The sequence below is a fragment of the Mandrillus leucophaeus genome, unplaced genomic scaffold (genome assembly GCF_000951045.1).
Source record: "Mandrillus leucophaeus isolate KB7577 unplaced genomic scaffold, Mleu.le_1.0 Scaffold30, whole genome shotgun sequence".
In the NCBI taxonomy this organism is placed as follows: domain Eukaryota; kingdom Metazoa; phylum Chordata; class Mammalia; order Primates; family Cercopithecidae; genus Mandrillus; species Mandrillus leucophaeus.
The window spans coordinates 2,493,671-2,508,788 of record NW_012103143.1 but is presented as its reverse complement, the minus strand read 5'-3'; the positions used below and the strand labels follow the sequence as shown (position 1 = coordinate 2,508,788).

At 41.2% G+C, this 15,118-nt stretch overlaps 1 protein-coding gene across 2 annotated transcripts in view; it reads right to left on the bottom strand.

The window, feature by feature from the left end:
• Window positions 1-15,118, bottom strand: part of PPP6R3 (protein phosphatase 6, regulatory subunit 3) — a 168,427-nt gene that overhangs the window by 22,233 nt on the left and 131,076 nt on the right. For both annotated transcript variants that reach the window (XM_011987057.1, XM_011987058.1), the window contains exons 15-18: window positions 11,026-11,112; window positions 6,106-6,203; window positions 3,422-3,476; window positions 2,442-2,572 (exon numbers count right to left, since the gene is read on the bottom strand). In XM_011987057.1, the coding sequence (XP_011842447.1) occupies window positions 2,442-2,572; window positions 3,422-3,476; window positions 6,106-6,203; window positions 11,026-11,112 (371 nt within the window). The remainder of the gene's footprint in view (window positions 1-2,441; window positions 2,573-3,421; window positions 3,477-6,105; window positions 6,204-11,025; window positions 11,113-15,118) is intronic.

Genomic DNA, 15,118 nt, shown 5'->3' with positions numbered 1-15,118 from the left:
TGTCATTAGCTTGTGTAGACATTTAAAATTGCGATGTCCTCTTAGAATGAATGGACCCGTTTATCATTATATCTATCACTTTCTTTATCCCTTCCCTTTGAAATCTATTTTGAGATTAATACAGACCTTCTGGCTTTTCTTAGTGTTGACATATCTTTTTCTTTTTTGTGTTTTTATGTAGTACTTGTTTCTTTGTATTTAAATCATTTCCCATAGGCAGCATTAATTAGGCCTCATTTTTTATCCAATCTGACCATCTTTTTTTGTTTTTTATCTTGGCTCACTGTAGCCTCAACTTCCCAGTAATCCTCCTGCTTCACCTCACAGCAGGCACATGCCACCATGCCCAGCTAATTTTTGTATTTTTGTAGAGACAGGGTTTTGCCATGTTGCCTACGCTGGTCTCAAACTCCTGGCCTCAAGCAGGCCACCTGCCTCGGCTGCCCAAAGTGCTGGGATTCTAGGTGTGAGCCACTGTGCCCAGTCAATCTCTGTCTTTTAAATGAGGGTGTCTGCATCATTTGTTTCACATGGTTATTTAGGACTAACTCTATCATCCTGCTGCTCAGTAGTTTTGTTTGTCCAGGCTGCCCTTTGTTCTTTTTCTGTTTTCTTTTGTATTTTATGATTTGATTTTATCTCCTTTGTTGGCTTATTAACAATAACTCTTTGTTATTTTAGTGACTACTTTAGCATTCACACTATGCACCTTTAACATCACTATCTATCTTCAAGTGACATTATACGCCTCAAACCAAAAACAACCAAAACATCCATCAATAGGAAAATGAATAAACACATTGTAGTGTATCCTCTTAATGGAATACTACCCAGCCCCCGCCCCCCAAAAAATAGAAATGGACTAAAACATTAGACAACATGGATAGCTCTCGTATTAATTATGTTGAGTAAAAGAAGCTAGACAAAAAGAGTATAATGTATTGATTTCATTTATATAAAACTCTAGAAAAAGCAAACTAATGGAACAAAAAACAGATGGTTGTGGGGGACAGGAAGGAGGAAGGTATACAAAAGATCATGGGAAGACTTTTTGGGGTGATGGTTAAGTTCATGATGTTGGTTTCATGGATGTATACACATGTTGAAATTTCCACATTGTACAACTGAAATAAATGCAGTTTATGTCAAGTATGCCTCAACAGAGTTGTTAAATAATAAAAGCTGCCTTCTGTCATCAGTGTTCCCTCTGGGTATCAGGTGCCATCTCCCCCAGGACACTGTCTTCCCCGACACACTAAATTCTCTGTGCCTTCCACACATGGTGCTGAGGCCATACTGTATTACTGTCCTCACACATATTAGTCATGCTGTGGGCAAGGAATCCATTGGTGAATCCACTGAACCTAAGAACCAAAATCTCAGTAAATGATGGCAAACAAGTCTGAGTGGGACTTTATCCAAATGAACAAACAAAAATGCCATGAAGGTATTTTTCTTTTGCTGTCTGGCTCTGGAGCTATAGCAGCTATCTTGTGATCACAGGAGATAAATCAACAAGACGAGAGCAGGAATAAATAAAAGATGCCTGGTCTAACAGCCTTATTCAACTCCCTTATGAAGTCTGGACTGCTGAGACAAACACAGCTTCACTTGCTCAAGCCACTGCTGAGTCTGCTATAACCTGTGGCAACAAGCATTCCTACAAGAGGCAACGTAACTGGCAGCGAGAGGTGATGCTGAAGGACTCCCCGGCAAGAGGACTGGATGGCTGGGAGAAGGGATGAGACAGTTTTACTTTTCAATGCATACTCTTTGATTCCCTTTGAATTTTAGGCCATGTGAAAACATTACTTATTTTAAGTAAATGAATAAAATGAGTAACAATAAATGAAATAAAAATGAAAGTTCAGCCGCTGATCAAATACTCCTCTCTCTTAAATATGAAGATTCTGATAATGAATACTCATATAACAAGATCTGTCTGTGTACAGAAGCAACATTTATTTAGGTTCCTGTGATAAGGGTGATTAAAAAAAGGACTGGATTGACCCAGATGTATCAACTGACATGACCCTATCTTCCCCAAATAGATTAACTTTTAAAAACAATTTCCCCTTCCTTTGGGAAGTTTTCCATCTTTTACAAGAAACACCACATAACTGGTGTTGTAATTACTGGTGAGGGAACATTTATTTAGTAAAAGGCACTACGTGACCATGCTTGTCTGCCACATTTCCCCTTCGGAAGACGCTGGGTCACAGCATCTCATGAACTGTGTCTAAACACCTGCAGTATTTTCAAGCCGATCACTGTCACACTGGAAGCACCAACTCCCACCAAGGGCATTTCTGGCCATGACCAAAAAACACTGGTTTCTGAGGTAAACATGTACGTTTGGTGATTACACAATGTACGTCTCATGATAATCATTTTCTTTATAGGTTGGCTATAATTACAACTATAACCAACTATCTTTCTACCTGGATCGTCTTTGGGATTCTGGTGTGAATGCAATGTGCTTTTCCTCCCATATATCTTCCTCATCAGAGCCACCATCATCAAACTGTTGTATTCTTTCCTTACAACATGCTTCAAACAAGGCAATATTTCCCTAAATAAAAATGAGAGAAAAAAACCAACAAAATAAATTTAAAATCAAGTTATCTTCTCTTAAGCATTACCAATGTAAACTGCATTTTTTCACTGCTTTACAAAATGGTGCCTGTCACATATACCAAAATAAAATATAAACACCTAACGTTAGTTTCTGTGTCCACAGCAAGAATTCCCCTAAAAAAGTCTGGGTTTCCCTAAAAAGACTAGCAAAAAGAAGCATAAACCAATATCCTCTTTCATCTCGTCAAAACATCATTGTAATCCCAGGAGCCTCCCCTGTCCTGGAGATGCGGTCCCAGGTCTGTCCTAGCAAGGAAAAGCAATCGTACTTGTTTGCTTTTACTAGTCCAGCTGAGCAGTGATGACCTCCAATGGCTCAAATCAGCAGTTCCTACCTTACTCCATCAGCAAATAAGCCAGTGGTCTCTCATGCTAGTCAACATAAAATCAATAAACTGTCCCCATTCAGATGACATGACTGTCTCGGTGCTTCCACAGAAATGCCTAGTAATGAGGGGCTTGCCCTGACCCAGTCCACATTTCTCTCCTGGCAATACAAAGGAGTCAAAGGCAGTGAGTTGGCGTCAAACTGCAGCCTTCTCTTTGAAGTCAACTGTCTATGCTGCAATCACAAGTGACCCTGGTTTTATTAGCTCCATCAAGTCATAACTAGGGCTGCAGAAAACACACACCCACAGGTGCCAGGCAGGTTGTGGGACAGAGTGAAGTATGTAACACCAATTTAGGATTAGGGCTCTAGAGCACAGGGGTCCCAGCATGTGGACTAACCCAATTTTTAACCTCTCATGCACCACACCACTCACAACAGAGGGTTTATACTTACACTTTCATTTGTATTGAGAGTAAAGTTGATGTCTGATACTCGATCAAAAGAAACACTGTGAAAAAAAAATAGAAGTGTAGGAAGCATTAATTACTATGGGCTCACAGAAACCATATTTATGAAAGTTTCCAAATTTAAAATATTTACACTATTATCGATATCTCTATAAATAAAAAACAAACAGAAACAGCCTTCTTATATTAAATGATGCCAGCTCCCTTGGTATTAATGAATTTATGTAGGATAGATGGGCTGCAATGGAAGCCTTCTGAGACACAAAGCCTTTGGGACACCCTCGACTCCTTCCTATAAAAGATTTTTAACATCTATGGTAACAACCATGGTTCCATGGGCCATACTAATATAACCAAGAAAAAGGTTATTTGCAAAGAACCAAGTCAAAACATGAAGTATACAAAAGCTGTCAGACACTGAATTTTCTCCAGGGATAGTCAAACTCATACACAAAATACAGACACCCACGAAATCTTATGCTATAACAAGGTATCATCTAGAAAAGCAAGCGGGGAGTAAAAGAATTCATTGCTTATTAAATGTAAGTTTGAGGAGGAGGGGCTACCTTATGATTCTTAAAAGAGCCGTTCTACTAAATCACTAGTCCAAGCATGCAATACAGACTGTGAAGAGATTATAGATCCTAACTAGGAAGATGAAGCAAGAGTCCAGGCACGTGAACATCAAGACACCAAACAGGGCCCTGCAGTGTGTGGTGTGAAGGCGGTGGATCCTGGCCTCAGTAGAATGTTCCTGGGGTATGGACAGAACATCTTGGCAGGTAACAGCCTTCAACTGCTGCTGTTTACAGGGGCACCTCCATTCCACTGTGCCCATACGGCATGTTTATAGCGCAATTAAGAGTGTGCTGTAAAAATATTTTGGCTTCTCACATACTGCAAACTGCAATTTGTGACAAACAACAGCCTCCACTGGCTGTGGTTCAACAAATTATTGAGGATTTACTGCTTCCAAAGACCACAACAGATACTGGGTGTCTATGGCATAATCGTGTCTCCTGTGACAGTCATCATTCAATATTCAAGTACCAGCAGCTGCCTTCCTATTTTTTCTTAAACTGTGTCAATAAGCTATAATATCTATCTCAAAATATTTTGTTTATAAATCTTCCATCCCAATGTCAGATGCTAGACCACCTGTTTTCATTTCTGTTAACCACCTACACATTTTCTACTTGTTAATTCTGTACAGTATCAATAATTCTCATTTCTCTGCTTCTTACCCTGACTGCAGAATGAGTGGTTAGAGTGTCTGGCTCTTGCAAAACACCCAAATCTACCTTATGATGAGTCACCTAGAGAAGAGAATACACATAGGGCAGAGCTGTTCCTGCCAACCTGGTCATCTACTGGAACGTGATGCCCCAGTTAAAAACACAGGGATTAATAACTTTATTATTATGGTTATTGTTATTATTGAGACAGTGTCTTCCTGTGTTGCCCAGAGTGGAGTGCAGTGGTGCGATCCTGGCTCAGTGCAACCTCTGCCTCCCAAGTTCAAGTGATTCTCCCACCTCAGCCTCCTCAGAAGCTTGGACTACAGGCACACACACCCAGTCTGGCTATTCTTTTTATATTTTTAGTAGAGACGGGGTTTTGCCACATTGGCCGGGCTGGTCTTGAACTCCTGACCTCAAGTGATCTGCCTGCCTCGGCCTCCCAAAGTGCTGGGATTACAGGTGTGAGCCACTGCGCCTGGCCAGCATTAAGGACTTTAGATAATACTATTTAACATTAAAAGGTAAAATTAAGAACGGTGACTTAAATTCCTAAAAGTGTAATCTAATAAAAACAGGCTTCTGAGAAAGAGGAGAAACCCTACAGGTGAATGCTGCTTTCTTTGCAGGGATATTGGTTTTTTTTTTTTTTTTTTCCTCTGTCTCCCAGGCTGGAACGCAATGGCACAACATCTCAGCTTACTACAACCTCTGCCTCCTGGGTTCAAGTGATTCTCCTGCCTCAGCTTCCCGAGTAGCTGGGATTACAGGTGCCCGCCACCATAACTGGCTAATTTTTTTTTTTTTTTTTGAGACGGAGTCTCGCTTTGTCACCCAGGCTACAGTGCAGTGGCCGGACCTCAGCTCACTGCAAGCTCCGCCTCCCGGGTTCACGCCATTCTCCTGCCTCAGCCTCCCACGTAGCTGGGACTACAGGCGCCCGCCACCTCGCCCAGCTAGTTTTTTTTGTATGTTTTAGCAGAGACGGCGTTTCACCATGTTAGCCAGGATGGTCTCGATCTCCTGACCTTGTGATCCGCCTGTCTCGGCCTCCCAAAGTGCTGGGATTACAGGCTTGAGCCACCGCGCCCGGCCCAACTGGCTAATTTTTTATATTTTTGGTAAAGATGGGGTTTTGCCATGTTGGCCAGGCTGGTCTTGAACTCCTGACCTCAAGTGATCCGCCTGCATCAGCCTCCCAAAGTGCTGGGATTACAGGTGTGAGCCACCGCACAAGGCCACTGGAGTGTTATTTCAAGTCCTAATTATCCAGTCTCAGGGTCAATCTGCTAGAACTAGAGGAACACTGTGGAGACAGCAGGTTCCTCCCACTCACAAATGCTCAAGACTAAGAAACCCGCAGAATCACATATACATCTGCCAAGATCAAGGTTGTACAAGAGCAAGAGTGAAAACAGAAAAATATACTCACTTGCCAATGTCATCTTGATCTGCAAACTTCTCATCGTTGAAGCCGAACTGGTCAATAAAATTGGACGTCATTTGTTGCATCTGATAATCAGAAAAGGCCTGGCAACCCCAGGACCAGTGACAGTGATATAATGATTCTAATGATATTCTACATACTATTTGCCCATTTGTGTTCCAGAAATCATCTTATTTACATAGCCATAGGGCTTTAAAAGTTGGTGTGTTTTTCTAAAAGAAAAATCAAATAATTTCAGACACAATTTGCCAAAAAAGGAAACGTTTGAAATTTGGTCTACAAATCATTCTAATGCACATGTCACTGTAAGAAACATTATGTGACCACTCTGTCCTCTACTGTGAATTATCTTTAGAGAGAGGTTTGGATTAAGCCTAGCTTGAAGTGATCACATTACATGGAACAGTCTGAAATTATAAGGTGTATCAGTCACCTCTGGACACAACCAACTTTATCCTAAGATCCAACAAGTGGTGACCACCCCCTCCCTCCTTGCCACCTCCTCCACCCCAGTCTACTACAGCAAACCAGAGGAAAACCAACTGATCAATACAAGCATAATCCTAGAAACAAAGTGTTCAGGGACATTTCATTTCTTTTTAAAAAAAATTAAGTCTTAGAGGCTGGGAAGAATATAAAACGAAAATAATTTCTATCCTACCTACCTTAAGAAGAGGGTAAATGTTTGACTACTTATCCAAAATCACTCTGAAAAGTCTCTAACACTAGAAGACCCACAGAGGAGCCAGTTCTGTTTCCTTACGTCAAATCTAGAGAGTACCAGACTTGCTTGGGTTTTTAGTTGAAAAATGGAGGAGGGGGCGGTGTTATAAAGGACCCCAGGAAAATGCTGATATTCTAATTTAAAACAAGCAGGCCCAAAGAAGCAAGTGAAATCAGCAAGTATGTTCTTAAGCATTAATCAGAAGGAGTAAAGAACATATGAAGACGAACTAGTGCCACCTCCTCATTCTAACCCAAACAATAAATACAGTGACTAGAGCTGCATACAGATGAGACTGCCGTTTTCTAAGGGTGAGCCCATGGGGGGCAGAGAGGCGGCTGTTGGCTCAACTGAAGGCATCACTCCCACTGGCACTTGCTGGGAAGGAGGCAGCTGTAACTGAATTAAACCACCTTCTCCTTGGTTCCACAGATGGGCAGAGCCTACAGATTCCACTTTGCAGATGTACACTGCAGAAATGCCTCTATCATTAATTCCTGACTACTTATTCTGGTGGCAGGGAATTATGGCATGGATAATTATTGTAGATACTTTAAAAATAAACCTTATATTAGGCTTTGGAAGGTAGCTATACTGCTTAGGTCTGGAAAAAAGCTCTGTATGTCTAGTTTGACTAGACAGAGAGAACCCAAAACCTCCCTTGTTGCTCATGCAAGACAACGGCACACCCACTGCCCCTCTGCTCACTCCCACTTCCATGCTGTCCCCTTTCCTGCCCCCAGAGGTGATATTAGATGAGCACAGGGGGGCAGGGAGCAGGGGGCAGCGAGCGACTGGCTGTGGAATGGCCACTTGGTAAGGCATGGAGTGCAAACCAAGGCTGAGCATGGGGGTCTGGCTGAAAGCAGAAGGGTAGGGACAAGTCCTGGGCTGCTGGGCTGAGTTCTGGGCCTATGGATGGACAATATGACAGCCAGCATTAATATTAATTACATCAAAAAGAAATCAGTTCCTCTGAATTGCAGTTTTATCTTTTATGAGGCAAAACAGATGCTCAGTACTTCAAAGATCTGGTAAAGAACCATGAAGTGATTCTGTTGAGTAAGCAGCATGAACCATGCTCTGAGTTTATCTACAGATCAGAAATTTGGTCATGCAAGGGAAAAGGTCCCTCCCAATTGTTTTATTTTTCCCCTCAAAAAAAAAATTTTTTTTTAAGAGACAGGGTCTGCTACGTTGCCCAGGCTGGACTCAAACTCCTAGACTCCTACCACCTAGCAATCCTCCTACCTCAGCCTCCAGAGTAGCCAGACTCCAGGTGCAAGCCATCGCAGCTAACTCTCAAAATTTTTATACCTCCAGTGATCCTAATGTGATTCTCCTGGGTGTAAAGGGGAAGCAATACTCCCCAAAATGTTGTTATATTTTAAATGCTTCAAAAATAGAAAACAAATACTAAATACAAATGTATACATACATACATGTACATACAGAATACATATACAAATATGTATTTATCTATTAATCCATCTGGAGAGATACATAGCAACTGACACAGACACTAGTAACTTCCATGCAATAATGCACAGAAAAAAGAAAAATGATCAAATGTAATCCTCATTAGTTCTAAGTCTATTACAGCTTCTAGCAAAGAACTTCACATATCACATCTCATTTTTACTAATAAAGCTACCACAGCTTACAAATATACGTAAGTGAAGACTGTTACTGTATTATATTTAAAGGTATATAAAAAGTGCTTTGAACTCTGAGAAACTTGTATCTGGAAAGCACAACATGGCTGTACAATTACTTTTAAAAAGCACACTTTCCTAGTACTGTCATCCTGGCCAAAGTCACAAACTGTTCAAGTCACTGAGAAGTGAGCCAATCACTTTATTAAGTAAATCTCTTAACAGTAATGCCACCCAGGCAACAGAAACTACTGGTCAACTAAATGAGGCCTGACTGCCGACCAGCACGCCCGTATGTGATGTGAGGTAGTGGGAAATGAGGAGATCAGTGCTTCAGAGCCCATATGCAGCAGTCAGTCTGAATTCTCCAGACATTCCTGGGGGCCTCACCCTCCAAACTTCTATAAGGCAGAATCAGGGAGGTGGGGAGTCAAACACTAGACTTGAGGAGACCAGACGAGGCTAAAGGGAGAAACAAATGGGCAGGGCACAAACGCCTGGAGGCACTCCTCACTGGTGACATGGCTGGGTTACCTGGTTAAATGATCTGCCCTGAGCTCTCTACATTTGGGGACTTTATCAACACGATGCCCAACCTCAAACGTGAACAAGAACTTGAAGTTCAAGTCTACAAACTAATATTCCGATCTTAATGGAGACTATGACGAAACTCTAATAAACTAACCAAGACTTTTTTGCATTCTCAAAATTTTAAGAAGTGTTTTGGAGCGCATTTATTTTCAAAATGATACAGATTGGTTTAAACATGCAAAGAAAAATGTACTGGAAGCTTGTCAATCAGAGAAGAGTAATTATTCTTCCACTCTGAAAGGTTCATATGAAGTGGGTAAATTTCGCAAGACTAAGAGCTTGGCAAGGGCTGTTGTAAGTTAGTTTTGTGAATGAAATTGCTTCGTATGCACGTGAGCTGTCGGTCAAACAAACAAAATAATGTAAGGAAACTCTCCCCAGAACAGGTATGACCCTGGTACCAGATATTGCGAGAAATAAAGGAATCCACTTTCCAAATGCCTAAATTTAACCAAATCTAGACTAAATTGACAGCCCAAAGTTCCAAGTTTATTATTATTACTAGTAAGGTGTTCTTTTTCTTAAAGCTGTATTTCAACAGGTACAAAATTACCTTGATAATATACATTTGATATCATCAAGCTTCATTCTAGGGGTGGACCAATGTATAGCACTCAGGTTCACGGCCAACTGGGTGGACTATTTCAGTACTCTACAGGTGCTTCAGTGGAGGGAGAGCCCATTGTCAAGGTGCTTCCTGGGACAATCCCAGAGCGCTCTGGGAAAAGGGATGCTTGTAGGCACAAGGGCTCACAATGAGCCATGGTGGGCCACCGCCATCGCCCATGCAGCCTAACAGCAAGCCAAGGCAGGAAGCAGTGAGAGCTGCACTCTTTGAGAAGGCACTGTTGCTCAACAGTGCCCCCTATGGACTGGCTACTTCCTGACCCTAACCTCTGGAAATCCGCTGTCAAAGAGCAGGAAGTGTCAAGAACCAACAGAGAAGCCAGCCAAATGCTGAAATGCTACACTTCAGACCTATCTGGGAAAGATGAATCCTAAACTGCCTTAGTATTAAAATCAAACAATTGCTTTAGCTCAACCAATACTGGAGTATGACAGGTGTAAGACTTGGAAGCCAAAAGACAGGGCCAGCATAGGCATGTGAAGCTTCATCTAAGACGAAGCTTAGAGGCTAAAAAAAAGAAGCCAAGCAACAACATTCCGTGCTGGGTGGGAAGGTGTCCCCGTCAATTCTATCGCTGCACCAAAGCAACATGTAAGCCAAGGCATTCTGGTCCTGGCTAAGGACAACTTCTCCATATGAAAAGCTGATAGCCTATAAAAAGGCTTCTGTTTTTAACTCCCATACCTAGTAGAGAAGTAAAATCATTTGTCACTTCTCCAAGAACTAACAATGGATGATAAATGAGTACATTTATTATTCATATTGAGGCTTTCCCCCACAAAGATTATAAGTAGGTGATAAAGGGAGATGAAAAATTCAGGGACAGGCAGAGAGGGGTTGCAATGAATTACTTCAACTAAAAATTTACTTTAGATGTAACTATAATAGAACTTACATCAGGGGTAATGGTGACAGTTTACTTTTACTTACATTTTAAACGTCTTATTTCTATTATTTTTACCGGCAGATCTCTACTACACAAATCTTTAAGCAACAACTCAACTACTGTAAAGGTCTGCGTAACAAGCATGTGTGAGATGCCTTAACTATTCAGTTCATTCAAATTTTCTGAAAATGTACTTGACTCATCACTGTTATCAGGTATGGAACAATCCCTTGAAACATAATCAATATAAATCTATCTTTCATGTACCCAGCACTTCCTATTTTAAATGCTTTGGCCTAACTAATAAGTAACCCCAAATCACATTCTAATATATAATCTGACTCTGAAGCTGATTCATAAAAGGCAACTAAACTAAGCATTTAAAATAAAAACAAAAAGCAAAGCTTTAGGCGTGACTCACTTGCTGCAAAGAAGAATCCTGTGAGAAACCCGTTTCTTTAAAGTCAATTTCATCATCACTGGATGAATGAATATGGCAGGTTGTAACCTATATGCATAAAAATGTAAAAGACTATTTAACATAGAAACGTTTTGGACATTTGTATCAGCATTTTTATGGAAAAATCACATTTAGTTTTTCTCTCAATGTGTAACAGAAAAAACAAAGTCAGTCACAGTTAAACTGCCAAACCCGCCCAATGTGTCAAGGGCACCCTTCCTTCCCTCGGGCCAGGCTGCTGCCCTGCCGCTCCCTTCTAGTTATTCCACTCCTCACTACTGACATCGCCAGAGAACAGACAAGAAGAGAGGTGAGTTACTCCATTTTAGTGATTTTGATAATCACCTCCAATTAAATGTTTACAAAAGACAAGACAGAAGTAATGGCCCAGATGAAACATAGAAACCCTTTCTGTGTACAGGGCCTGCAGGGTCAAACTGCAATCCCCAGGGATTACCAGTGCACCACTCAAAAGGTCAGGTTTAAATATAACCATTTCAAATTCTTGGACTTCCTGCCCACATTAAGAAAACCACTGTCCAATAGTACTAAATGTGACTTGAGTCGATAGCGTCCCACTCACAAAAGACCCCAAATCATCTACCCCTAAAAATGTGCCCCCTTTTAAGTAAGTATTAAGTAAAAACACAAACATGAACTGCTCACCAATTCATCGTTAAGTGATTTTTATTAATTACAAATGTCACACAATATGGGGGGGAAGCATTAACAATTAGAAATCAAGATAAATAATTAAGTACAGCACTAATAATAGTGATTGCTATATGGCAAGGGACGAACATGGACAGTCTGTAAAATTCTGGAAAGAAGTACTGTATTTCTGCAGGTATCTTACACTGTATTCTCTGAGTTGTTTATCCTGTACTTTTCACAGAAGTGTTTTGGGCAGGGAATGTCATCTTAGGGAAGACACGGGCTGCTGCTACCTGCCAACTCATGAAGCTGTACCTAACTGGCCTGGTCTGTTTTGCAAAGTTGTTCCAACATTGGTTCAATAAACCCACAGTAGAATTCAAATAGGTCTGTACAGGGTATGGCTTGTAAAATTCTGAGCAAATCACTGCCTGAGTAAGATGAATCTCCCTTCTCTTTCCCCAACCATCTTTGGTAAAGACACCAAGCCTGGATGAAATTAAGCTGTAATAACCCAGTGTTTCCAGTTATTTCACTCTCCATTCTCTCGAAGGTATAGATAAAGCACTCCCATTCTGTTTGTGAATCTGGCCTGATGAAATCAAAGGTAGATTCTGTGATCAATGAAGGGCACCTGCTTGAGTCAAGAATGGCTTTAGTGAGTTACCGGGTAAAGATGTGGGCATGGGGATGTTCCAGGAAAGCCTTGCCAGAATGCAGAAGAGAAGTGGGAATACTGCTTGGTCATGGCAGCTGGCATCTCACAGGACTATGTTCAAGTGCAGGTCAAGTGGTTGTACTGCAGTGCACTCAGGAGCTTTGGGCCACTTGGCTGGCAAGCCAGCACACACATCATGCTAGGCCAGTGTGTTTTAGGGGTGCAACCTCATGGCAGAGCACAGAAATAGAAAGCCACGCAAAGAACTGAACAAAATAGGACAAAACAGAGTTGGCGACTCTTAGCCAGGTCTTGCTGTCTAAGTTAAAATAGGATTCAATGTATCCTCATTCATACTTTTGCTTTTTCCTACAAAATAAGATTTTAACACTCTTTAATTAAAGATGAGAAAGAAACTAACTTTTATTGAACTACTATGTGCCAGACATTGTGACCTCCCCTTCACATGTTCTACTTAAACTGGATCCTCAAAGCAATACTAGAAGATATTTTAAAATGCTTTTTCTCCAAAATGAAACTAGTTTTAGCAACTTACTAATAACAACACAATGCACACACATCTTCGCAATTGCATTAATGGAAGATGTGAGCCTGATTCTACCTATACCATCTGTGTCTGAAAAATCATTATTAACAAAATGAGCTAAAAAGATTATTTACCCATGGGGGAAACTTGCTAATTGGAATCCCATCAGTTCATTACTCAGACGTACACAAAACTGAGTTCCTGATCTACACTTCCAAACACGCTCCTTTTGAGGCACCTCCAGCTCAGTAATTGCCACCTTCACTCTTCTTCAGCTAAAAACCTTGGTCATCTTGTTTCCTCCAGCCCACCCACCATGTCCCCTCTAGCTTCAAAATGGAGCCTAAAATCCCTCTCTAGACCCATTGCCCCTCATCAAGTCTGTTATCAGCTCCCCAGTGCAAGTCAGCACTCTCCTCGCCTACACTAATGTCACAGCTGGCAGTTCCCCAGTCTCCCTCCTCCTAGCTCTTGCCCCACTGAGCAGTCTGTTCTCAACCCAACAGCCTTAGCCATCTTTTAAAAACATACATCAAGGTATGGCACTGTTTAGTTCAAAACCTAACAAATTCTCATTAGATCAAAAAATAAGCTGCTCACCATAGACTAAAAAGCTGTAGAAAATTTCGCTGTTCAGCGCCTCTGGCCTCCAGTCTTTTTGTTCTCTCCTTTGCTTACTGCTACATCCACACAGGACAACACGCCAGTCCCTGCACACACTGGGAACAACCCACATTCTGGTCCTCTGCATTTCGTCCTTCCCTCCCCACTCCACAAATGCACCTTCCCAGTGAGATTTTCCTTGACACCAGACTTTAAATTGTACACCTGCCCCAAAGACTCCCTAACTCCCTCCCATGTGTTGGCTCCTTAGCACTTATCATTTGAAACATGCAGAGTCAAGCATTGTTTCACGACAAGGATACATTCTGACAAAGGCAATTCTGTCATCATGCAAACAACATGGAGTTCACGTGGTGAGCCTACTGCAGACCTAGGCTATCCAGCAGAGCCAATTGCTCCTAGGCTACACACCTGCACAGCACAGTACTGCACTGAATACTGAGGCAACCGGAGCACGGTGGTATGTGTGTTATCTACACCATAAAAAATGTGCAGTAAAATCGAGTACTCTAATCTTATGAGACCACTGTCATATATGTGGTCTACTGCTGACCGAAACATTATGCAGTCCATGACTGTGTATGACACATATTGAGACCTTACTCATTTGTTTATCCATCTCCATTGAAGCAGAAATTTTTGCCAGTCTTGTCTAGTACTATACCTTCAGTGTCTGGCACATTGTAGGCACTCAAATATTTACTGAATTAATGAATACTAATAATCACTGAATATAAACAAATACAGCAAAAAGCAACAAGTATATAACACTCTTGCCAAGCTAGATACACTGTAAGTAAAGTACACTCTTGTTTTGGTACAAACAGTTTCTGAGATATTATCTTCTTTCATAATAAAATTTTTGTTTTGTTGACTGTTGTTACAGGAAAAAGCAAATTGGTGTTTACTTTGGCTGATTAGGTTACCAAGGGAAATCAGAAGTGTGAAATGAGTGTTAAAGTCTGAGGCCCATATTAGTGACGAGTGAAAGGTAGAGACTTACTCCTTGATCCTCAAAGTATGGTCCCACTGAGGACCCCCAGCATCAACAAAACCTAGGGTTAGTTAGAAACACCCACTCTCAGCTTTCACCCCGACCTGCAGAAACTCCTGGTGATTAATACAGGCACATATTCAGATCATTCTACATCTCCTCTTCTATAAACTATCTTGTCAATGATGGGAAAGAAGCATCAACACTTTTAAATACATTCTCCCCCTTGGAGAAGTGGGCAAAAAATGAAACAAAGTCAGATTTTTCAAAGTCAGTACAAAAACATGTCCTATGTTCTCTAAATTCACTCTACCTAAATCCTTGCCAATTTTTAGTTTGGGGACTTGGTCAAAACATAGAGGTCTTTGGATATAATTAAAACACCAACTTTTGCTCATCACGAACTCCAAACATAAAAACACGGGGAGTATATGAATCTGCTGTATACATATTTGGGTATGATGGAGCCAAATGATTAAAGCACTTCAAATATCTCAGAGAGAATTTAACTAAAATGTTACAGAAGTGAAAGGAGCCTGGAGCTGGGCACAGCTTATCCAAAAGAAGTGAGCAAGTC